This window comes from Armigeres subalbatus, chromosome 2 (assembly GCF_024139115.2).
Source record: "Armigeres subalbatus isolate Guangzhou_Male chromosome 2, GZ_Asu_2, whole genome shotgun sequence".
In the NCBI taxonomy this organism is placed as follows: Eukaryota; Metazoa; Arthropoda; class Insecta; order Diptera; family Culicidae; genus Armigeres; species Armigeres subalbatus.
The window spans coordinates 454,443,551-454,469,643 of record NC_085140.1 but is presented as its reverse complement, the minus strand read 5'-3'; the positions used below and the strand labels follow the sequence as shown (position 1 = coordinate 454,469,643).

The following is a 26,093-nucleotide window of genomic DNA, read 5'->3' as shown; positions in this document are numbered from 1 at the left end:
TTAACGGACACAACCTGCTGGACCTGAACCTGATAAACGAATCTTTACAAACGGGGCACGTGCCACAAGTTTGGAAGGAGTTGCTATAGTGATTCCGACTTGGATTACGATTTAAAAGGTTGCTGGGACGATCAAAGCCGAAGAGTTTCGTCCCATCAATATGTTGCACACATTATTGTGCCTTGTAACAAAATGACAACTTTCGTGATCATTTTCCAAGGCTCTCATAGATGTGAAAAATTTCTCCGCAGTACAAATAGCACGTGCTATCCAAGCATTTATCGCCGGAATACACCACGTGGCGGAAAATTTAAAAAAATATCGAAGTAGCTTTTTTCTGGAGGCATGTTTTTATTAGGCGACTATCTGACGCGTATTTTTCTTTGCGATCAAAAATGAGCGGAAGAGTAGATTTTTTTATGAGCGGTACAGTACAGAAAATTTTAGAACTTGTTGTGAAAGGCCAGCTGCTTGAGTATTTGAATGGTAATAACTTGCTGATACCGGAACAATCGGGATATCGAGAAGGTCATTCTTGTGAAACCGCACTGAACTTGGTATTAGCCAAATGGAAAGAAAAAGTAGAGCGTAAATATACGGTTGTTGCTGTGTTCTTAGATCTAAAACGCGCTTTTGAGACAATTTCTCGGCCCTTGTTGTTGAAAACTGTGAAGCGCTTTGGAATTACTGGTTCTGCATACAAATGGTTGAAAGCTATTTGTCTGACAGATCTCAAAGGACTACTTTTAATGATTCTGCTTCTAGTCTCATGGAGAACATGCTCGGAGTGCCACCCACAGGGAAGTGTATTAGGGCCTATTTTATTTATTATGTACCTAAATGATATGCGACGGAGATTTTAAAATATAAATCTTTTTGCTGATTACATCGTGATATTTATTTCAGGCAAAACTTTAGCAGAACCCGTTACACGCTTGAACGAGGATTTACACTCTCTAAGTAGATAGTTGAAATGCAAGTAATGAATCGCCTGCTTTGAGCGTGCTTACAGTGGCACACTAGGAGTTAACTTTCTGAAATAAGTATGGTGAAAGGCATCTAAGGTTCGATTTCTCAAAATTAAGCACCCTAATCGAAAAAATATTTGGTAGGCGTAGTAGCGGACACCATCCTTCATAACCGGTACCAAATAGTTTTTTTTTATGAAAAGTTCCTAATTTTGAGAAAACCCGCGTTAGATGTCTTTCGCCATATAAATTTCTGGCGGTTAACTCATGCTGGCTATTTGCGCATATACGAAAGTGCCTGGATGTGGAAGCGGTGGGTAGAAAATCAGCCACTGCCAATAATTCATTGAAATTGAATAATAATAAAACAAAATACACCAAGTTAATGAGGATGTCTCTGTTAAAATTTATGATGAGACAACGAGCGCGAGATTAAATGAGAGTCTGGTCGTAGTAACCAAAGCGATCGGTAGGGTTTTTTTGACGTCTCTTTTGTGTAATTTTCCAGTTGCATTTTTTTTCAAACGAAATAGTGTTCAAATCCCATAAAAAGAAAATGGAAATCGTTCTTCAGATTTCAAAAATATGGAAAGGAGGACCGTTAGTAACATGTGAAAATATCATCGCATTTGGACATCTCTGACTGAAAAAAATGGCTTGTGGCGTAAACTGTGCATGGTGTATGGAACCGGTTCCCAATTTGTTAGTAGTGTCATAGTTTTGGTAGAAGAAATTACAGCTGATTTAAATTGCAATCGTTTTACGTTGAGAGACTCCGACGATGACATCATATTCGGAAGTAACGGAATAAACCATAGTCGACTGCTGTACGAAGATTGGCTTCCAGGAATGTGGTCATGTGCGTAATATTCCGGTGGATTGATACCAGCAAGGAGAACAAGATCAACATCTTTCATTCGGAGACTATTACGAGGCAATTGCGATGACCAGGCATCTATAATGCGGATCTGAATGGAGGATGAGCATCAAAATCACATATGAACCCGGTGAGCTCGTTCCAGCACTTACTTTTATGCTTATATTATTGAATACTAAATACGTACAGGGCATCGTTTGCTGCTATTGCCGCGGATATTGTGGGAGTCCCAGGTATCCGGTTCAAGCTTTAGTTAGCAACGGTGGCTCTTCTTGACCTTCTATTCCTTGAGTAGTCAGTACGAATAAGGGCGTCCTTGTGAAGTTTTGCTGCACCTGTTGTGGATAGCTAGTACATCCCCATCCCCGAAAATCCTTTTTTAAAGTACTAGTATTCATAACAAAAAGGGCACCATTACGGAGCATGAGATCTGATCAAATTATTCGTAGTGCTACTTGTTCAACGCCCCCGGTTGGGTGAAGGGTAGAGGATGACATACACACACACACACACAGACAACGAGCGCGAGATTAAATATCTTGACGTGATTATTAATGACAAACTAAAATTTAACACACATATTTACAATGTTATCAAGAAAATAGCCAAGAAGTATGAAATCTGTCGATTTGACTATTGGCAGCAAAATACTCTTGTATAAATCAATCATCTCTCCTCATCTTGATTTTGGCCCTTCCATCCTATTGTTGGCTAACGAAACAGGAATATCGAGGTTGCAGCGCTTCACAAAATTCTTTGTTTTGTCTTTCTCGTATACTAAGTATACGGTAAAGGCTATATGATCGCTCCAAAAACAAACTTTTTATAGAAGGCCCGGAGACCCATAGTGTTATATACTAATCGACTCAGTTCGACGAATTGAGGTGATGTCTGTGTGTATGTCTGTGCACACCCACCCAAAAAAAAGTGCCACTCATTTTTCAGGCACTTATCCTTAACCGATTTACTCTCAAGTTGCATTCGACGCAAAATACTCTCCCATTGTTTCCTATTGAAAATTGACCAGATCGGACTATGGGCTCGCGAGTAATGTCCAAAATACTATTTTTATAATGAGCTTGAGCTTGAGCTTGAGCTTGATTGACTGCTCGTAGTTGCTACTCCATTATGACCAGATCAGCTGTTCTTGCACAGGGATCCAACAGATGTTTGCTTGGGACTAGCACACATCTTCAATGTACAAGTACTGGTGATCTCATTTGTTAGCCTGTCACGTCAGAATGCAAGTCAATATAGGGAAGGGGGAGGAAATGATGATGCAATCACTCGCCCACTGCAAGCCGAATATACCTCTGCACTTGCCACGAGTTCATGCGGAATTTGTTGGAGAATTTCTGGGTTAGGTTGGAGAGGCAGAGGTCCGTCTTGGTTAACGAGCTGCCAATGTGATAGATAGGAGAAGGTAACTGATGGAATTTCTAATTGGATGTAGGAAACGAGCTCTATAAGTTCATTTCCAATTCTAGCAGATTACTGTTAGAATACTCAAGTTGAAGGTATAGGAATAGTAATGGAAACGGTATGGAAGTCCATTTCCAGTTCTAGCGATTGCTAGAACATGAGAAATAAAGAGGAAGATACAAAGTAGGAGAATGGAACGGACCTGGGATTGAATTCACGACCTCCTGCGTATGAGGCAGAAGCAGTAGCCATATGACTACCAAGCCCGCTTCGAAACAAGAGAGATCACGCACTGAACTGATTATTTTTATTACCGGCCGCGCAATGCAGAACACAATATTTCGTCCGACCACGCGATCGTTCTGCTGTCCGAAACATGAGAGATCACGCACTGAACTCAGTCCAAAATACTATTTTTATAATGCACGAGAAAGGCACCATAATGATGCCTTCAAACAAAAAAATAAAAAATTGCAGAGATTATTGCTAATCTATCTATTCTATCTATATCTATATCTTTTATCTATTTATCTATATTCTTTATTATTTATTTATATTTATATATATAAATATCTAAATATATAAATATCTAAATATATAAAAACCAATCTATGTATGTATGTTCGCCAACTACTTCTGAACCACTTGGCCGATTTCAACCAAATTTGGGGAGGCTAACAAAGGGGTGGGATGTCCATTTGGAAAAAGAGGAGGGGTAAAGGTAGGGGTTTTGTTTAGAAAACGAACAATTCTCTGTAACTTTCAACTCCCTGGACCGATTTTATCCAAATTTTGTACACATATTCACTATGAAGAGACGATCATATGGAAGGATAATTTGGGAAGAGGGAGGGGTCTGAAGGGAGGGGTACTGTTCAGAAAACGGGCAATTCAGATTAAATTTTGAACCCCTGGACCGATTTGAACCAAATTTGGTACACACATTCTCTATCATCAGGGGAAGTTAACAATGGGGTGGAATGTTCATTTGGAAAAGGTGGAGGGGTGGTGGTATGGGTTTTGTTTGGAAAACGAACAATTCTGTGTAACTTTCAACTCCCTGGAACGATTTCACCTAAATTTTGTACTCATATTCACTATGAGAAGCCCATCATATGGGAGGGTAATTCGGGAAAGGGGAGAGGGGTCTGGAGGGAGGGGTATTGTTAAAAAAAGGAGAATTCTGTGTAACTTCTGTACCCCTTGGCTGATTTCAACCAATTTTGGAACACACATTCTTTTTCTTAAGAAGACGAAGATGTGAACGACGACTGGCCAATGTGAAAGCCTCCGGAGGCATCAAAATCACCTATTTTTTTTAAATACCAAAAACTGTGGCAATATGGGTATCAATCTTCAACATTTTGTAAAACACGAAGAATTATGACATCCGATCTTGACCGGGTGACACTTGTCTTGCAAAATGCTGAAGTTTGATACTCATATTGCCATACCCAAGTATAATTGTTGGTTTTATAACACTCTTGAAGACATCAAATTACTCTTTAAGTGTGCTATAAAACCACAATAAATCCATCGATGTTACTAGGGTAGTTTGTGATATTTTGAAAGTGGCCGAATTTGATGCCTCCGGGATTTCCCTAAGAGCCTCGGAACTGACCCCAGGGTGGCCAATTACCCCAGAATTATATACGGATGTCATAATCAAACTTATCTTGCAAAACACTGCAATTTGAAACCGATATTGCTAAAACTTGTTTGAAAATGACCGATTTTGGTGCCTCCGGAGGCTTCTTCAAGGGTCTCACCCTCTCACTGACCCCATGGTGGCCAATATGCCCATAATCATATCTGGATGTTATAATCCAACTTGTCTTACAAAATGCTGAAGTTTGACTCCCATATTGCCATAGTTGGTGATATATTGAAAATGGTGGATTTTGATGACTCCGGAGGCATCCCCAAGGGCCTTCCTGCGATCTACGTGATTTTCCACGTAGCATGAACGTGTGGACTATTTTGAGTGTAGGTAGGCTCTCATTAGAAAGTTCACTTGCCTTAGAGCAAGATTACCGGTGGTGAGTTTAAGCCGTTTGGCAGCGCAGTATCATTACTTGACACTTTACCGGTCGCTACTAAACGCGCTGCTATAACAGTAGCGCGACTGACAGGTGACCAAAATTGGTAGCGCGATAAGAGCGCTGCTATTTGATGAACTGTCAACTGTCAAACGTCACCGGTACGGAATACAGCAACCAAATTGAGAGCCGAAAATAGTGACCGATATATCCGTATACGGAAACGAGTGACGAAACTAAAATGAAAGCGCTGCGCGGGTGATTAAAATGCTCGCGGCCGATATTGATGCTCTTACAAAATGCTGAAGTTTTATATCCATTTTACCATAGTTTGTGATATTTTGAAAATGGCCGATTTTGATGCCTTTTTAGGCTTCCCCAAAGGGCCTCGGAACTGACTCCAGGGTGACCAATATCCCCAAAATCATATCCGAATGTCATAATCCAACTTGTCATGCGAAATGCTGAAGTTTGATACCGATATTGCTAATGTGGACCAAAAATATTATAATGGTCATTTTTGTGCCGGCCGGAACAGGTCGACTTTGTTGCTAACCGATTTGATGCTTGCAAGAAAAGTTATTAAGGGAATACTGTATCGTGGGAAATTAAATTTAACACGTAAAAGAATAACATCAATATCAATAATGAGCATTTTTGTTTTCTTCATAACTTTGCTTCCAAACGACAAATCACTACTCAACAACAACTGCCTTTCAGCTTAAGAAATATTCTATGTTGTCAATGTGTTGATTATATATAAATAGTTCATGGGCTACCTCACGGAACGGTATTTCTCATAAGGGTCGATTTTCGCAGTAATTTCCATACAAACTTCAAATGACGGTTGCACAATCAAATTACATCCAAAGTTGTTAAAAATTTAGAAGGATTATTAAAATGGCAAATGCAATCGTTTTAGCATCCGGGGACAAACAAGTCAAAATTTGAATCACTCTACTGGGTATGCTCTTGATACTGTAATCGGAAAGTAACGTTTTCTTTTTAAAGCAGATAATATATTGTCTCAAATAAAATTCAAACTCATTTTTATATATAGATAAAGATTAACAACATTTTTGAACAGACATCTGATTAGTTTCTATTTAATTTGGATTTTAAATAAATTAAAATTTTGATAAATAAAAGAAATCTCGCTAAACTTTTCAAAAGGATGTAAGCATTTTTTCCATGAATTAATTTGAGTTCTGCAATCAAAAGCTTTCATATTGGTCTGTTGTTTGCAATATTCAAATTATTCATGAAAAAAATGTTACTTAGGTCCTTTTAAAAAGTTAGGCGGGAAATAGTCGGAATCGTCTCCAAAAATGCAGGTAATAATGCTGCCGAACAACCTTCTGAATCCGAGTAAAAAGCCTTTGCAATATACTGCCCCTATCCGCATAAGCGTCCCATGTCAGTTTTCTTCAACTTGAGAAATATGCCGTTGAATTTTTCAAATCGTTTTACATGGAGAAACTTAAAAAAATCTAATAAATCGATAAAACCAGCGTTCTTTCTGAAAATTTGGCATAATAATCTTCATCTGTATATATTGCTATGGAACTATTAAATGGACCAGTATTACAATAAAGGTGAAGGTGGGTTGAGTACCAAAACAAAGCTTTGAAAGTATTGGTACAATACAAACTGTCATATACTGTAGTAGTATCGGTGTCGTATTTATGAAAAAACAAAGAATATTAGAAAAATATATTAAGCTCGTTTAGTGGAATGTATTAAACCGTCTAAGACGAATTAAGTACTGTCCATTTAATTCCACCAGTTAATTTTCGTTATCTTTGCAGATACGTATTTCGACCACAACTGTGTGGTCGTCTTCAGTGTCTTGTACTTGACTCGACTTAGAAGAATATTAGTATAAGAATATTAGTAGGGTGGTTCAAAAAACGACCCAGCTCCACCCAGCTCCCAAGCTCCGAGTGTCCTCCAAAAGCCGATTTGTACAAAAACTGATTGAGAACAAGCCGGTTCAAGTTTGTAGGAAAAATATGATGGGAAACTAAACCTTCCATTACACTGGCTACAGTGCCTCTACTCCAAACGCTGGTGAAAAAAAACCCACATAGCTGAAAGCGACATTCCAGAGACTTCACTGAACGCACCTAAGGAAAGATCCGTTGAAATAGCATTTTATACTCCGCTCACCTCCATGTCACATTTTTTGTATGAAGTATCTGCCCCTGGTGCGATAGATATGTATCACAGAAAAAATCTGGCTATTTTGTTGAATTACACAAACACAATGGCAGCGGAACGGAAACGGCAAATTTGACGGAAAACATATGGGCTAACTGTCAAATTTGCCGTTTCCGTTTCTGTTCCGCCGATATTGTATATGTATTTGGGGCTTTATTATCATGCTAAAGATTTGCAACCTCGATTAAAATCGACTCCCAACTATTCAAACGTCCATTCAATATGCATTGTCTAAGGAGTTAAAGCTCTTAAATTTCATCCAGTCATAGGTCTTCCCCTCGCCAGCGCCCAATCACGGAGTGCCACAATCAGAATAATTCAACCTCGCCATATCAACTGCCATACAAACCTGAAATGACCTGTGCACGGTAAGCCCCTATTTAAACCGACCGAAACCAGCGAACGACACCCAAAATATGAAACATAATCAACTAAGCGTGGCGGAGCAAAATCAGTTTTGAACCACCCTGTTTATTAGTTTGCTGCTATCAGTATCGGTGTTTACATTCGCTCCGCGATCAGTTTTTAATCGTTTTCTTCGGGCAAAAATTGCAGTTTATATTAAGTTTTCGCCTCAAACAAGTAACCTAATCCAAAAAGTGAAGTTTAATTTGCATTCCATCAACATTTCGGGCTGCTTATGTGCGGAGAAATGTGTAAAAAAACGATTTTTTAAATGCCCTTTGAGAAGAAGTGGAGTGCAGTGATAAACCCAACAAACCGCGGACTGCAGTTAAATTGGCACGAAACTGCTAGTTTAGGCTATATTTCGAGCCGAAATGCATAGGACTTTTCGAAGAAACATGTTAATTATCACGGGAAGTACATAAATATACTGTGAACAGGTTAGTAATCTGAATATTAAACTTTTGTTCGATGCTGTTCGATGCTGTTCGATGCATTCGAATGTTGGTGGGAGAGGAGTGCGGGAGGTGTGGGGTTGACCCGTGGAAGGTCCGGTGCCATATTGACTGCCATCGTGGTACTCTTCCAACTATGTCCTTAATGTTTTGCGCGAAAGTGTATCAAATGTGGAATGTAACTGTTATGCGAATAAATAGCAAGATGGGACAACACAAGTGGGTTTTGATTTTCAAATTTATAGAACAAAGCCTATTATTTTATCAGTTTTTCTTAAAGAAGAGTTCATTATAAGCTTATTTCTGAAAGAAAATCAAAATTGTCAAAAATCGACATGGGACTCTTATGCGAATCGCGGCAGTATACGAGTCCACTGAAACAGTCCTATAGCAGCTGCCATAATTTGCGAGAAGCGAGGAGAGAAGAAGAAAATTGTACTAATTCCTTTATTACTGATCATTCCTACACTGCCAAAAATCTATCTATCTATCTATCTATATATATAAAACTCAATGTTTGTATGTTTGTATGTATGTTTGTATGTATGTTTGTATGTATGTTCCAGCATAACTTCTGAACCCATTGACTGATTTCAACCAAATTTGGAACACACATTCTTTATCTTAAGGAGACGACGATAGGGGGGTGAGGGATGCTCTTTGGAAAAGGGGGAGGGTGTGGGGGGAGGGGTATTGCTTAGTTATTGATCAACTCAGTGTATCTTTTGAACCCCTTGGCCGATTTCAACCAAATTTGGAACACACATTCTTTATCTTAAGGAGACGACAATGGGAGGGCAAAGCATGCTGTTTAGAAAAGGGGGAGGGTGTGGGGGTGGGGTATTGCTTAGTTATTGATCAACTCAGTGTACTTTTTAAACCCCTTGGCCGATTTCAACCAAATTTGGAACACACATTCTTCATGTTAAGAAGACGACGATAGTGTGGTTGAGGATGCTCTTTGGAAAAGGGGGAGGGTGTGGGGGGAGGGGTATTGCTAAGTTATCGATCAACTCAGTGTATCTTCTGAACCCCTTGACCGATTCCAACCGAATTTGGAACACACATTCTTTGACTTAAGGAGACGACGATTGCATGCTCTTCGGAAAAAGGGGGAGGGTGTGCGGGGAGGGGTATTGCTTAGTTATCTATCAACTCAGTATAACTTCTGAACCCCTTGGCCGATTTCAACCAAATTTGGTACACACATTCTTTATCTCAAGGAGACGACAATGGGGGGTTAAGCATGCTCTTTGTAAAAGGGGGAGGGTGTGCGGGGAGGGGTATTGCTTAGTTTTCGATCAACTCAGTATAACTTCTGAACCCCTTGGCCGATTTCAACCAAATTTGGAACACATATTCTTCATGTTAAGGAGGCGACGATAGTGTGGTCGGGAATACTCTTTGGAAAAGAGGGAAGATATGGGAGGAGGGGTATTGCTTAGCAATCGATCAACTCAATGTAAGTCTTGAACCCCATGACCAATTTGAACCAAATTTGTTTCAAATATTGTCTGTCCTAAGGAAACGATTTGAGTTGATACACATTTAATTTTTTTAACGGGCTCGGTAAATGAATTACCGATTTCCCAACAGCTGAGCTCTCGGTAGTCAGTTCAGTAAAAAGTTCAACAATTTACCGAGTTCTCAGTTCTGCATACTCGATAACGAAATGTCAAATATTTCCGAGCACTCGGTAAAGAAATACAGGTTGATCTGTAAAAAAATACGGGCTTCTGTAATACAAATTACCGAACAGAATGTAATTTCGCATCCTTTTTGTTTTAGCGGAAAAAAGAAAAACAGAAGTAATTTCTATTGTAACATATTTCATTATTAATTTCCAATACTAAGAGGGAATAATGGGGAGTTACATTCGCAGAGCTTTTAAACTTTTAAACGACTTCCTCAGCCCTTTTTCTGAAGAAAAAACGGGCCGTTCTCAGCGGATGCTGTCGATTTCCTGCAATTTTTAAACTACGATAATTTTTCCGTTGGCTGGGAATTTTATGTTTTTTCTTACCTTGAAATTAACAGCAACTCGATTATTTCCATTTCCATTGCAAATAAAACGTGAAACGTGCGCAACACACTTCCTCAAGGAAAACTAATTTCATTTTTCAGAGGACTAATATGGCGGTACATCAGGCGTCACGAAGGTCTTTCGGAAACTGAGAAGTCGGTTAATAAACTACCGTAAGCTCAGTAAAATTTATTATTTTTACCGAGTGCTCAGTATAATTGTTTGACAGAATTGAAAAATTTGATAAATACCGAGTTATTCGGTAATTTACACATTACAAAGATCGGTTAATTCTGATATGTTTACTGAGCTTTCGGTTTAAATTAAGTTTTACAGGATAAAATCGGTAAAAAAAACCATTGATTTTTATTGAGATTTAAGTGTGTAGGGGTAGGTCATTTTATTTTCATTTTGTAAACACGTATTCTCTACACAAAGGAAACTATTATAGACAGGCTGGGAGGACTTTTGGAATGCGGGAGGTTATTAGGGGTTGCTATTGTTTAGAAAACGTTTTAATTTAAAATCCGTCTTATTTAGTTCATCCGAGGTTCTTTGACATTGTACAATGTTCCGAAAACAAATTGCCCGAATTCCTCAAAATACCAAGACCTCGACAATAACATTTTCCCGATAATAACATTCTCCGAAAATGAGCAGACCCGACGAATGAAACGAATGAAAATTATATTTCCCGAAAACGATACTTCCCGATACACATATCCAAGAATATGACATTTCCCTGAATGAAGCTGGCCATTAACATGTCATTCGACATGAAGGCATTTGGGATAATTATGAACAGCATCAGTAAAATCTTTCATAGAAAGCATGCATTTGGGTATAAAGCAATAATGGTTATTGTTACCCTTCATCGGAATCATGGTTTGCCCAGTGAAAAGCAATGAATAATGTGTTTCCTTCTGAATAGTGGATGTGACTGCTTCTTTAAATGTAGGCATTTGCCCGGAATAAGGCAATGGTGGGTGTGATCCCTTCTTTAAAAATATGCGTTTGCCCGGAATAATGCATCGGTTGAGGTTTTTCCTTCTTTAGAAATAGACGTTTGCTCGGAATATGGCTATTCAAACCCACGAGTAAGTAAACACAATTACCCTGTTGACCAATTGGTTTTATCATTTTCCGATTGTGAAAAAAACTGCGAACCAAACTGGCAATTCCGAGCAAGGCCGGGTACATAAAGCTAGTATCTATATATAAGATATATGTGTCGCCGTTATAAATTTTTGCAATAGCTCCACCCTAATATAATCGATAAAGAATCACACATAAATTAAATAATTGCTGATTCGAGACCACACATAAAGTTTATTTGGATATATATTTTATTAGTAGTTCGCGTGGAGAATAGTTATGTGTGCGCTGATATACATCATAAGTTAAATCTATGTATTTTTGCCAATAAATATTTGTAGATTTTTAGTAGTGTAATGTCTCACTTCATATCATATAGGGTTTCCTACCCCATTCTCGGCATAAAAAGCGTACAGCTGCATTAAATATACATTCAATCAATTAAAATCCTTCTCAATACTTGAAAACATTAACCCTTTCTTTCCCACGACTCTTTTCAAAGATTTCTAGAACAAAAGTTATTTGACATAGCTTAAACTAGTGGAAAACGAAAACAAAAGTTTTTGATTGTAAATCAATAGTTACTTGATTGTTTTCAATAGTTTCACTATTTTTACTCAAAATTGATTATATTTGCAGTCTAATGAAACCATAGAGTTGTACCAAGTACTGCTTTTTGTTGTTGAAATAATTCGATAAATGTTGGAAGGTGCAAAATTTGATGGAGCTCTACAGCTACCATGGGAAGGAAAGGGTTAAGCTTCACTTTTTGAAATGGAGAGAATTTGAAATTACATGTGAGCGTCAAGGTATTGGATGTTTTTCCTTTAACAAATGAAGAATTATTTTCAGTTTTGAAAAGACAACTGGTATTTTGGCAGCACGGTGTGGCTTAAAGCTATTGTGCCGTGGTGTTGTTTTGCTGTGTGAGAGTACAATTAAAAATGCTTTTTAATATTTTTATATCTGTTTTGGTGATAAAAACAAATAGGATGTGATGTTGAAACAAATGGCGAAAGTATTGAATCTAAATTTTTATTTTCTTTAATTGGACCAACATTAGATCAGAATAAATGGTTGACTAATATTCAGTATTGTGAGAGATAATTTGGAGACTTTAAGGGGATACGGGAAGCACGACCAATCATCAAATCGTCATCATTTTCATCATTGAATGCTTAATTTTTTTTCTACTACGAATGAATGATTTTGAAAAAGTATCAGCGGCGCGTGCTTACTCCCCAGCTACATGTTAATAGATTTACAGTTATATCAAACAACTAGAAGCCGAAATACACCGCTCCAAAGTTACGAGGTGAAAATGCCAGAAAGAGACAAAAGATAGGAAAAACAACACGGTGTGTAGTGCTTCCCCGAGTCACCTAGAGAAAATTATCAATCATTATCCTTAATAGTATATATCGTTAGTTTTATGAGGTTAAAAGACTATTATTCTTCCATTTACTTCCACTATTCACTTTTTATGTATCAACAAACAGATACGTATTTCGTTTCCTACTTGGAAACTTCTTCAGTGTTTTGTTATCGACTGTTATCGACACTGAAGAAATTTCCAAGTAGGAAACGAAATACGTATCTGTTTGTTGATACATATAAAGTGAATAGTGGAAGTAAATGGAAGAATAATAGTCTTTTAACCTTATAGCATTTCCCCTTAGACGCTCTAAAATAATTAATCATTAGTTTTATGTACAGTGTGCCGGGAATCGGTCCATGTGTCCAAGTAGGGATTTACCCTTTATCTATATTTAATACAGGAAGGTTTTTTAACGGGGAAAGTTAACGAAAATTGTCGGTGTTAGGGTTCACTGACCAAACCAGAAACCAGGTAGTCAATGTTGTGGTTTCTGGATTTGAGCTGCTTCGAATACCGATAGACTGCATTAGTCAGCTGGTGCTTGATTTGTAAGTATTTATACGAATTTAGTTAGAAGTAATGTACATGGAATTTGTGTTGGAACGTGTTTTCTTACGTGTTGTACGATAATGCGATGTGGTATGATAAATAATACCTTCTGAATGCTATATTGAAACAAAGCCAAATCTTGAAGGCAGAGTGATTGTAAATAATATAAATGCTACAGAAAGGATCTTTGATTTCAATTAAGACAATACAAAAAATAGCTTTAGTATAGGTGGAGTATGGAACTGTTACGAGATACCATCGGCTCCTTGGTCTTGGCATTCCGAACTAAGACACTGTTTTGTCTAAGTGGTTTAAATGGTACAAAATCAAACTAATCGTTCTGGCGATGATATTGCCTTTTCTTGCATTATAAAATTCAATTAAAAAAGCATATTAGAGAGGTCAAAATAGAACTTTTGGAATTTGACACTCAGGTTTGTATCGTACTAAATGTGGTAACTAGCGCATATCCCTCTACGTTTTTCATCATTTTATGTTTAACCATTTCTCATAAAGACTTCTTTACCCAAAAATTTTATTTATCGTTATAACAGCAACAAGCATAGTTTTTTTTTACAATATTCATCACCTTAAAAATAATGAAGATGCATTTTCCATAATCTGATTTACAGCTATCAACTTGACTACTTAAAGACAAATTAGAACTAGAACTGTAACATTACTATTCAGCGATGAACTCTAAAATGTTTTGAAAAATCATTTTAATAAATATATTTAATAATAATGTAACATTACTAAAGATGCTTAATAGTGAATAAACTATAAGCACGAGATCGCATTTTTTTTTGCAATTCAATGATAAGAAACAATTGCGATTTCTTCACCCTGTCTTATGAACCCTCAAGAATGTCGTTATAACAAATTATATAACAACACATTGCGCAATCTCCTTTAGAAAGATAAATTTCCATTGATTCCCAACCTTTGAAGGGCATCACCAGCTGTTCTAGCTTCCAAAATTATCCTTAATGATGTCCCACCGACCGGTATCGCATTGTGACGTTGTTGACGGGGATATTGATTGAAAGTCGCAATTAACGTGCCGTAGTTTTTTTTTTTCAATTCAGGAACCGTGCTATGATGGGCATTCCGCGTTTGAAAGCAGTATCTATAGATAGATTTATTATGTATTGCAACCGCGGTTTAAAGCCCGGTGCAAAGTGTAAACTGTAATCTATGTGCACCGGCTTATTATGGGTAGGCAGCATGAAAAATCGATAACAAGTGGAAGTACTATTGTTTTTTTAAGCACGCACGCGGATTCAATATGTATAGTTGATGTTTACGTAAACAAGTTCAATTTTGTAGGCAATTACTTCAATATGATTGATGAAAGATATATTGATTATACACTTCGGAAAGCTGTGTACCAATATTTACTTATTCGTGGGTTCAAATCACATATGCTTTCAACAACCGTGTGGTACTGAAAACGTTGTGCAACAGAAATGTCTTTAAGCTATCTATAAGCAAGGTCACAAAGGACCTATTATTTTATAGTTGTCGAGTGTTATTGGAATTATAAAAAAATAAACAAACAATTATAAATTAAGATATCAGAGAAGAAATACAAATTAAGATCAGATAAGACAGATTTAATCTAATACCACCTACAACCTTCACATTATAAGGCACAATTACTCTTGATATGTATTGTCTGACACTTAATCGAAAATTGTCCTTCGCAATAAACTCCGCAATCGCAATTGATGCTTTCGGTTAACCCGAAGCTGTGGAGTGGCAATCAGATATACGCGACGCCGCCGCGCCATCATCGTTCCCACTGATTGATTGCAATTGTGGTTGCTCATTGCACTCGTTTAGATTTAATTTAATTTTTGTTTGCAAACATGAAACCCATACGGAGCTAATTTATCGGATCGCGCGACAGTAATGGCACGTTCCGTATTGTCGACATCATTGAATTGTGGATTGTGGCAGCCGGTGATGATCAAGGCGCGTGGCAATCTCAGTCTCGCGTGTCTTTTGGATGCTGTTTAGATTTAGTTAGTGCGGAGAAAGCGCACTTAACGGGTGCTTAACGACTACAATCCGTTTCAAGAATTGCGGCGATTCGTAATCACAGTTCTAATCTAAATATAACGCTTGGTTTATTTTCGCACAGTTTAATTATTATTCGGAGACATATTCAGCAAATGGGATGGCACAAAGTGAGCAGCAGTTTTTAAGAGGTGAGAGTCAACGAAACACTCCCATCGTGAAATCGGTAAAGCCAGCATGGATACGCTTCATCTGCGAGAACAAATTGATTCTAGTGACATTAAGTGGAGTTTTGTTTGGCGTTGTATTGGGTAAGTATTTCTTTGATTGATTTGTAAATACTGTTATTTCTATGGGCATTTTTACGAGTAAAGGCTCCCCCAGACCTAAGCGATTTCATCGCCGCGACGGCGACAACTAACTAGCTGCAAGCGATGTTCTATTTACGCTTCCATACCAACGGCGACAGAATCGCTGTGGCAAAGCGATAGAATCGCGTCGCGTGTGTTTTGGGGAACCTTAATTCCTCAGGATTTCCACAGAAACTCTAATCAATTTCCATTGAAAATTATTCGAAATTTTCACAAGCAATCCTTTGGGATTTTCACAGCATCTTTATTATTTATTTAAACGATTTTTTAAAATTGAATACATATTTAACAAATTAATCATTTTATTTTCTGTAATTTCCGATCGTTTAACTGATATATTTACCGAACATTTCTTCTGCTAAGATTTCAGGGAAATTTAATAAAAATCCGTGATTCGGGAAATTGGTTATTTTTTCCACGGGATTCCACGGTAACTTTTTTATTATTTCTACTCGAAATTCTTTGGAGAGATTTCCTAGAGAAATTATATGAAAATGTCACGGGAAGGACTTAAGAATTTCACACATGCTTAACTCATTTCACAAGTAATTATTTCACAGGTTTTCTATGATGTTTCTTCCATTATTCTCAACTGTTAAAATCACAAAACGATTATGATTGTACTTTCGCATACTACACAGATTGTAATTAATTATGGTATGCAATTACAGGTATCACACTTCGCTCATTCGAACTCTCCGAGGACACCATCATGCTGATTGCCTACCCGGGTGAATTATTCATGCGTGTGCTGAAATTGATGATCCTTCCACTGGTCATTGCCAGTTTGATTAGCGGATCCTCCAGCCTGAACGCCAAGCTCAATGGGAAGATTGCTCTGCGGACTTTTGTCTACTTCGCACTGACGTCGCTGCTGAACGCTATTCTGGGCACCACGTTGGTCCTGTTGATTCATCCGGGTGATCCGCGGGTGCACGAAGCCATGGTCGAGTATTCAGTTTCCAGTGGTAAAACCGTTTCCTTGATGGATAGCATTCTGGATTTGGGACGGTAAGGGTGGTTGCAAATATTTTTGGGACAAATACGGTTTGTTTAACAAATGTGGAATTGTTTTAGGAATATCTTCCCTGATAACATTTTCCAGGCGGCAATCCAGCAAGCTCACACAGTCTATGTTCCACGGTCTAGTGGCAATAATGTTACGATGTTACCAGAGGTGAATGCTAAGCCGTCCGCTCCTAATGCTTTCGCTTGGGATGACGAGGATGAACTGATTCGAATTGTTGAATACAGACCTGGAACCAATACACTTGGAATAGTTTTCTTTTGCTTGGTATTTGGAACACTTCTCGGAACAATTGGCAGCAAGGGATACGTAGTGATTCAGTTTTTTGGAGCGATTTTCGACGTCATTATGAAGATGGTCACCGGAGTGATGTGGTTAACTCCGATTGGGGTCGGAAGCGTTATCGCGGGTAAGATTTTGGCTGTGAGTGATATAAGCTTAGTGATGACCCAGCTGGCATGGTTTATCTTCACCGTATTGTTCGGAGTATTGCTGTATCAGTGGATTATAGTGCAGTTTATATATTTCATGTTCCTGAGGAAAAATCCTTTTAAATTGTACGTGGCGTTAATTCAGCCCATGTTAACTGCATTCGCCACCGCTTCGACGGCCGCAGCTCTACCGCTGACTTTTAGATGTATGGAGAATAAGGTTAAAATTGATACCCGGATCACCCGTTTTGTACTTCCGATTGGCGCCAACATCAACATGGATGGTACTGCGTTGTTCATTTCAGTTGCATCTATTTTCATCGCTCAAATGAGTAGCATGGATTTGAATTTCGGACAGATTTTAACGGTTGTTATGACCTCGACGGCAGCTTCGATGAGCTCTGCTAGCATCCCGAGCGCGGCAATGGTGCTATTGTTGGTGGTTCTGACGGCGATTGATGCTCCAATGCATAATGTGACGCTGTTATTCGCGGTGGATTGGTGTGTGTAAGTATACTTTCTATTTTCACTTTTTACGAACAATTCACGAAGTACGAACAATTCGTCGCCTAATTCGGTGGATTTCCTTAGGTATGCGAGAATATGTAGAGCAAGACCATACAGAAGGTGGTTGGGTTTGATTTACGATCTGATCTAGACAATATTTGGGTTGGAAATTTTTTAGAACTACCTGTGCATAAAGTATTAATTTTTTTAAAAATATTTTCAACCATTTCATATATTTGGTAGGCTCAGTCGTGTGTGACACTTTGCGGAGCCACAATTCTCAAGTATGATATCATTACAATGCATATCATCTTATCATTAACAGTTAGTTGGGAAAGAACAACGGCCAAAATACTCGAGGTGACTCAAGGTTAGAGATTAATTTATTTAGGACGGACGGGGTAGGGATTTTGGTTTAGGTTTTTTCAGCTGCACATCCGAGTATTTGACGTCATGACTGGTGTGGCGTAGCGTCGTGCTCGAATTGTGGTTCGTGTAATTCAATTCCTCAGGGAGCTAGCTTCGTGGTACACTGAACAATAAGACAAAGACAAGAAAAAACACTGCCTGCCTGGCTCACCCAGACCTACTTGTGGACCCCTCCAGCAAATTTAGAAAAATAATTCCAACTTGGTATTTTTTAATTTCCTTTACATTCATTCATTACAGTTCATTCAAAGTTAATTGCGTAATAAGTTAAAATAATAAAATTGCTCCGGGTCTAAGGCCACCCGGAGTGGAAAATAATTACTATGTCTGAAACATTTATGCATATGCACAACATGTGATAAATTTAGTTCGGAAAAGGTATTGGAGGGTAACCACTCCCTTCGGTGGGGTTTGATACCCCGAAACAGGTACGCTAGATTAAGCTACGAAGGACCTCCGTTGTACTCCGCATCTTAGAGTGTACTGGTGAAACCTAATTCCCAGCACTAGGCACGTAGTCGAACTCTCGAAATCCATTTTCAGAACTAACTCTCTCATATGTATTTTTGTACAATGCCAACCAGGTAGGATGAGTATTTAGTATTGTTTGGGTCCTCCACACTTGCTTCATCAGCAACTGCGCTCGATGAAGTGGGGTTGTGTGAGGTTTTGCCAGTTGGTCGTCAGTTGAGAAAGCACCTGTCTAGCGTACTGGTTTCATGCGATCAAACCCCACCGAAGGTAGTGATTACCCTCCAATACCTTTACTGAACAAAATCTAACACATGTTGTGCATATGCATAAATCGAGTTTCAGACATTTTATTTTGAATTCTATAATAGTAGTTTGTGCAACTAGTTGCAAGAAGATGATTTTTTCAGCACGAGTTGTACGTTTATCCAACGAGGCTTGCCGAGCATGCATTCTTCCTTCTGCCTTCTTCCTTTTTTCTTCTTCCTTCTCCCTTCTTCCTTCTTCCTTCTTTTTTCTTCCTTCTTCCTTCTTCATTCTTCCTTCTTCCTTCTTTTTTCTTCCTTCTTCCTTCTTCATTCTTCTTTCTTCCTTCTTCCTTCTTTCTGCTTCCTGCTTCCTTCTTCCTTCTTCCTTCTTGCTTCTTTCTTTTTCCTTCTTCCTTCTTCCTTTTTTCTTTTTCCTTCTTCTTTCCTTCTTCTTCCTTCTTCTTCCATCTTCCCTCCTCCTTCTTCCTTCTTCCTCTTCCTTTTTCTTTCTTCCTACTTCCAACCTCCAACACTTCTCTAATAGGCTTGGGCTGCTTTCCTCGGACCTGGAGATGTGCAGTTAGCGCAGATCCGGGGCAACGATGCACACCCACATGACATGGTCAATGTCCACCGAGAGCACCACTCGAAAAAATGTGCTTTTAGTGTGTAGTGATTGGACATTAGACAACATATGATTCGAATGAAGTCTTGTCGCAGATTACATTTTTTAAACACCTGTTGGCGAAATGAATACAGCCATCTAGCCATCCCCCATATTGTCTATTTTTGTTGCCAGTTGATCAAGGTTTGAGCGAAGTGTGACGATCTATACAGGGGGGAGAGGGGGTTGAAAATACCCAATTTATGCGTTACGTAATTAATGGATCTTCCTAAAGGTTCCAACTCAAATCCAACAACAACGAGCATTTTATCCCACCGGAGCTGCCCAATGAGTTGATGATAGTGAATGAGACATGAATTGAGATCTTCTTGATCTGTCTCAGTTTCACAAATTGTGGTTGACATGTCGGGAAGAGGCTCTTTCCGGTTTAAGCGTCAGTATTTTGAAAAATCTGTCAAGCGTGAAAAAAAAACGTTTTTCCTGCACGAGTAAGTAGTCCGCTTTATTTGGACATTCCTCCGGAAATTTAATCAGAAACTCCTTATAACCCTCGGATATTCCTTTAGAAATTCTTTCGGAAATCTCTTCAGAAATTCTTTAAGGAATTATTCAAAACTTAGTTCAAGAGTTCCATCGGAAATTTTATCTGGAAATTCCTTTGACATTTCCGTGGGAAACCCTCCCAAAAATTCCTTTAGGACTTTCAGTTTTATTCTTTTGTGAATTTCCGGAAGTAATCTTCCAACAAATTTTCCGGAATAAAATTTTCTATGTTATTAGAAGCAAACTAGAAGCAAAAGGAACTTCTGATGGAATTTACGAATGAATACACAAAAGCCGTTTCAGAGGATTTTCCAAAGGAATCCCTTGAGGAATGTCAAAAGGAATTAATGGCATTATTTTCTAAAGTATTCCTGGAGGAATTATTGGAGTGGAAAAAATTTCTGGAGGATTTTCAGAAACAAAATATCGAAGAAAATCCTGGAGATATTTCAAAATTTCCAAATTTCTAAAAGAAAACCTGAATGATTTTCTAAAAGATTTTACAAAAGAATTTCAGAAGGATTTTTTACAGAAATTTACGAATGAAGTTCCAAAAGAATTTTTGGATACCTAATAGAGTTTCCAAAGAAATTCGTAGATCTCCCAAAAAATATTCGAAAAAAACTCTAAGAAATTCTAGAAAAATCTGTTTTTCTAGGCGTATATAATTAAATTTAAGGAAATTATTTTCGATTTGGTGTTCACGAGCCCCATCGATTATACAAATTTGCGTTGTTTCAGAAAATATTTGGCGTACCTATATAATTAAAATAAAAAAAAAAAAGAAATTTGATTTGTTGAGTCACGTTCCCCATCTTGCCACAATTTAATTCCCCAAGTTAGTGCCTTCCCAAGCAACCAAAAGTTCGCATAAGAGGGGATGTTTTGGCTTAATCAGCTCGCATTTTAAGCAATTTTTTTTAAGGTGGGAGCGCAAAAGTGAACTTTGATGTTTCCGTTAAGTTGCTTGGAACTCAATGTGAACCAAAAGTTAACCAATTGGTTCGGTTAGGAACAAATTTAAGTAAAATCAGAACTTTTGGTTGCTTGGGTTTGTACCAACTACCACGCAATAAAACTACAGATCAGATGTTTGTCGTATGCTAAATACCGCACAAATGCCGCGAATACAATGAGCCCACGAAGCATCATATTCATCGACTTCAGAGCCGCATACAGCACTATCGATCAAGACCATGATTAATTATTTTAGAGCGTCTTAGGGGAAATGCTATAAGGTTAAAAGACTATTATTCTTCCATTTACTTCCACTGGAAGTAAATGGAAGAATAATAGTCTTTAAACCTTGATCAAGACCAGCTTCGGAAGCAGTTCTGAAAAAAAAATTTAACTCCTTTAGTGGAATGTCGTCAACTGTCATAAGACGAGTTTAGTACTTTCCATTCAATTCCACCACGTTTTGTTATCTTTGTAGATACGTATTTCAACCTCAACTGTGAGATAGAGAAGAGTTGCAAAGAGTTGCATCTACTGGCAGTGATATTAGCCAGTAATCGGCTAGAGTATGTGAAATGAGTATTTTGTCTTTGTCAGGGTTGGTTTGGTTTGATCCCAGTCGATATAGATTCTAGATGTTCCGAACCCTGTTTCCTTCAATTAAAACGAGAATGAAATTCATGTTCATGGTCACCTCATTACAGTTTCAAGCACCAATTACGACTTCTCCTACAGGAGCTTTGGTCATTTATTACTTCTCCCCATTACCCAATCACCAATGAGCCTGACTCTAATATTTTGAGAAGAATATAATAAACCATACAAGAGAGGTATTCGCTTCGTGAGTGTTTTATTTAGAACTAGCAGACCCGACGAACTTCGTCTCGCCTAAAATTGATTAATTCGCTATAGAAACATTTATAGTCTTCAAAAATCTCCACGTGCCAAATTTTCTCGAGTTATGCAGAAATTTCTGTTTCATTTGTATGGAAGTCCCCTCTTCCAGAGCGGGAGGGGTCTCAAACAATCTTAAGAACCTTCCCCGGCCCCAAAAACCTCTGCATACACATTTTCACGCAAATCGGTTCAGTAATTTCCGAGTCTGTAAGGGTCAGACAGACAGAAATTCATTTTTATGTATATAAGAAGAAGAAGATCTATATTCATATCAGATTATAGTTATGCAATAATCATGATTGTACGACATTTCGCGGTAAAACATTCCACGGTTAACCCTTTCGCGGTCTACCACTTCGCGCTCAGTATCGTATCACGGTATAATATTTTGCGGTTTATATTATTTGGCGGTATACCACTCCGCGGTTAGTACTATTTCGCGGTGAACTTTTTCGCGGTCAATACCAAGTCGCAGGTTATAATTTTACTAATGTTACAAGTAGTTTAATAATGTGTTCTTTAGATTTATAAAGCCTCAAAATTCACCTAATTATTATGTAGAGCAAATAAACATTGAGTTTACACCAGAGTTTGAAGCAAAACAAATTTGGAAGTGCGACTTTGTAAGAAGGCGAAATAACACACTTTGCCTTATACCGGGCAAATGCGAACATTTAAAGAGGGCAAAACAACAGACATCACATTATACCGGGCAAATGCAAACATTTAAATAAAGCGAGACAACAGATTTTGCCTTATACCGGGCAAACGAGAACAGTTAAAAAAGACGAAACAACACATTTTGCCTTATATCGGGCAAATGCGAACATTTAAAGAAGGCAGCACATGATATTTCGCCTAATACCGGCTAACATTTAAGGAAGATACATTACTGGGCTCTCCAGTTGCCTTACGAGCAAAGGCGTAGGATTGCCAATTCGGAGATGGCGGTTTCGATTTTCGGTCCAGTCTATGATGTTTTCGGGTGGAAAACTTTCTCAATACCCTGGGTATAGTGTATCCATTGTACTTGCCACACAAGATACATACCCATGCAATGGCGGGCATAGAAAACACGAGTAGACGAAAATAGCTTAATAATATCAAATGTTGATAAGATAGCAAAATGAGATATGGACATGATTGATATAAGAGATAAAAGATCAGACTAAAATATCAATATTTTGCACTAAAATATCAAAAGGATATCAAGTTATGCTATTTGTAAGAAGTGATCATTCGTTTGTTCTTATCCATAGCATATCTTGATATTTAAATGATATTTCGGTACAAAGTTTTGATATTGTTGGCTGTTTTTTTATCTCTCAATCAAGTCCATATCATGGTTTGTTATTCTGTTCATGGCTTCTGCCCGGGAAGCTTTCAATTAATAACTGAGAAAATGCTAAAGAATACTAAGCTGAAAAGCAGGCCAAGTTCCAGTTGGAATGTGGACCCGACTAGGAAGGCAAAACAAGATTATAACATGATTGTAACAACATCAGTTATTTATAACAACCGTTGAAATAATCGAGTTATGATAAATTATTATCACATTTTTTCATAACAAAATTATAACAGAATGAGTTATGTTTCATTGTTTTGTTAGAAAATTTAGTTATTTTAACAACATCCTGAACCAAGTTTATAACAGCCTATGTTAGAAAAAATGTTGAACTCAGTAACATAATATGATATAAATTTGTTTTTCTCTCCTGATTGGGAGCCATTGATGAAGAAGAAGAAGACATTTTGCCTTATGAATAATTTCCATCTTCAGAGTTCTACCAATATACTATAGCCTATATACTTAGTCTACATCTAAACAGATTTGGGGGCAGCAGGGACTATGTCCAAGGGCTTGACGATCCTCCCCAGGCCATCTGCGAGTTGTGGGGCTTGCCTAGGATGTGGTGGGGTTTGACAGTGGGCCCTGTTAAACCTCATGTATCCGCAAGTAGGATCCGCCAAAGCGACCGTGTGCCGCTCAAAGCGCACAAGCCCAAGTCCTGGTGTTAGGTGGGACGCTAAACAGCCCTGACACGACGGCCCTCCGACGAGACAGGCGGTTTGCGCAGGCCCAATAAGCCGCCTTTAAAAACAACTATTACGAACGACATAGAAGATAATACGACTCGATACAATCGGCAACGACCTAGGCGACGAATAAAGGATCACGATTGGAAGCTTGGAACATGGAACTGCAATCCGCTAGATCGCAAGTCGCACAGAAAGTGTGGAAAAGCGGGCATCGAGCGGCTACCTTCTACCAAAGCTGTGGCACCACCAACGAGCTGGGAACCGGCTTCATAGTGCTGGGAAAGATGCGCCAACGCGTGATTGGGTGGCAGCCAATCAACGCAAGAATGTGCAAGCTGAGGATAAAAGGCCGTTTCTTCAACTATAGCATCATCAACGTGCACTGCCCACACGAAGGGAGATCCGACGACGAGAAGCGTTCTATGCGCAGCTGGAGCAGACATACGATGGATGCCCACTGCGGGACGTCAAAATCGTCATCGGTGACATGAACGCTCAGGTAGGAAGGGAGGAAATGTATAGACCGGTCATCGGACCGGATAGTCTGCATACCGTATCGAACGACAACGGCCAACGATGCATAAACTTTGCAGCCTCCCGCGGAATGGTAGTCCGAAGCACTTTCTTCCCCCGCAAGAATATCCACAAGGCTACATGGGAGTCACCTAATCAAGTAACGGAAAACCAAATCACCACTACCTCGTTGCAGTATGCCTGCGCTCAAAACTCTCGACGGTGATCAACACGTGTCGAAGTCGTCCGCCACGGCTAAACATTGGGCGGCTACAAGACGGTAGACTAGCCCAAGACTACGCGCAGCAGCTGGAAGTGGCACTCCCAATGGCTGGAGAGATATTCGATCCGCCATTGGAAGCACCGCAACCGCTGCACTAGGCACGGTGGCTCCGGATCAGAGAAACGACTGGTATGACGGTGAATGTGAGCAGTTAGTTGAGGAGAAGAATGCAGCATGGGCGAGATTGCTGCAACCCCGCACGAGGGCGAACGAGGCACGATACAAACGGGCGCGGAACAGACAAAACTCGATTTTCCGGAGGAAAAAGCGCCAGCAGGAAGATCGAGACCGTGAAGAGACGGAGGAACTGTACCGCGCTAATAACACACGAAAGTTCTATGAGAAGTTGAACCGTTCACGTAAGGGCCACGTGCCACAGCCCGATATGTGTAAGGACATAAACGGGAACCTTCTTACGAACGAGCGTGAGGTGATCCAAAGGTGGCGGCAGCACTACGAAGAGCACCTGAATGGCGATATGGCAGACAACGGTTGCGGTATGGTAATGAACCTAGGAGCACGCGCGCAGGACATGCGACTTCCGGCTCCGAATCTCCAGGAAATCCAGGAGGGGTTCGGCCGGCTGAAAAACAACAAAGCCCTTGGAGCTGACCAACTACCAGGAGAGCTGTTTAAACACGGTGGTGAAGCACTGGCTAGAGCGCTGCACTGGGTGATTACCAAGGTTTGGGAGGATGAGGTTCTGCCGCAGGAGTGGATGGAAGGTGTCGTGTCCCATCTACAAAAAGGGCGATAAGCTGGATTGTAGCAACTACCGCGCAATCACATTGCTGAACGCCGCCTACAAGGTACTCTCCCAAATTTTATGCCGTCGACTAACACCAATTGCAAGAGAGTTCGTGGGGCAGTACCAGGCGGGATTTATGGGTGAACGCTTTACCACAGACCAGGTGTTCGCCATACGTCAGGTATTGCAGAAATGCCGCGAATACAACGTGCCCACACATCATCTATTTATCGACTTCAAAGCCGCATATGATACAATCGATCGGGACCAGCTATGGCAGCTAATGCACGAAAACGGATTTCCGGATAAACTGATACGGTTGATCAAGGCGACGATGGATCGGGTGATGTGCGTAGTTCGAGTTTCAGGGGCATTCTCGAGTCCCTTCGAAACGCATAGAGGGTGGTTTCGGTTTCGCCGACGACATTGATATCATGGCACGTAACTTTGAGAGGATGGAGGAAGCCTACATCAGACTGAAAAGCGAAGCTAAACGGATTGGACTAGTCATCAACACGTCGAAGACGAAGTACATGATAGGAAGAGGCTC

At 39.2% G+C, this 26,093-nt stretch overlaps 1 protein-coding gene across 3 annotated transcripts in view; it reads left to right on the top strand.

Moving 5' to 3' along the window:
• The window catches only part of LOC134213803 (excitatory amino acid transporter), a 35,389-nt gene that overhangs the window by 6,715 nt on the left and 2,581 nt on the right, over positions 1-26,093 (top strand). For 2 of the 3 annotated variants that reach the window (XM_062693155.1, XM_062693154.1), the window contains 3 exons: positions 15,578-15,764; positions 16,496-16,835; positions 16,902-17,789. In XM_062693155.1, coding sequence (XP_062549139.1) covers positions 15,578-15,764; positions 16,496-16,835; positions 16,902-17,789 — 1,415 coding nt within the window. Of the gene's footprint in view, positions 1-13,281; positions 13,431-15,577; positions 15,765-16,495; positions 16,836-16,901; positions 17,790-26,093 lie in introns of those variants that run through there. The other variant, XM_062693156.1, reaches the window with a different exon arrangement.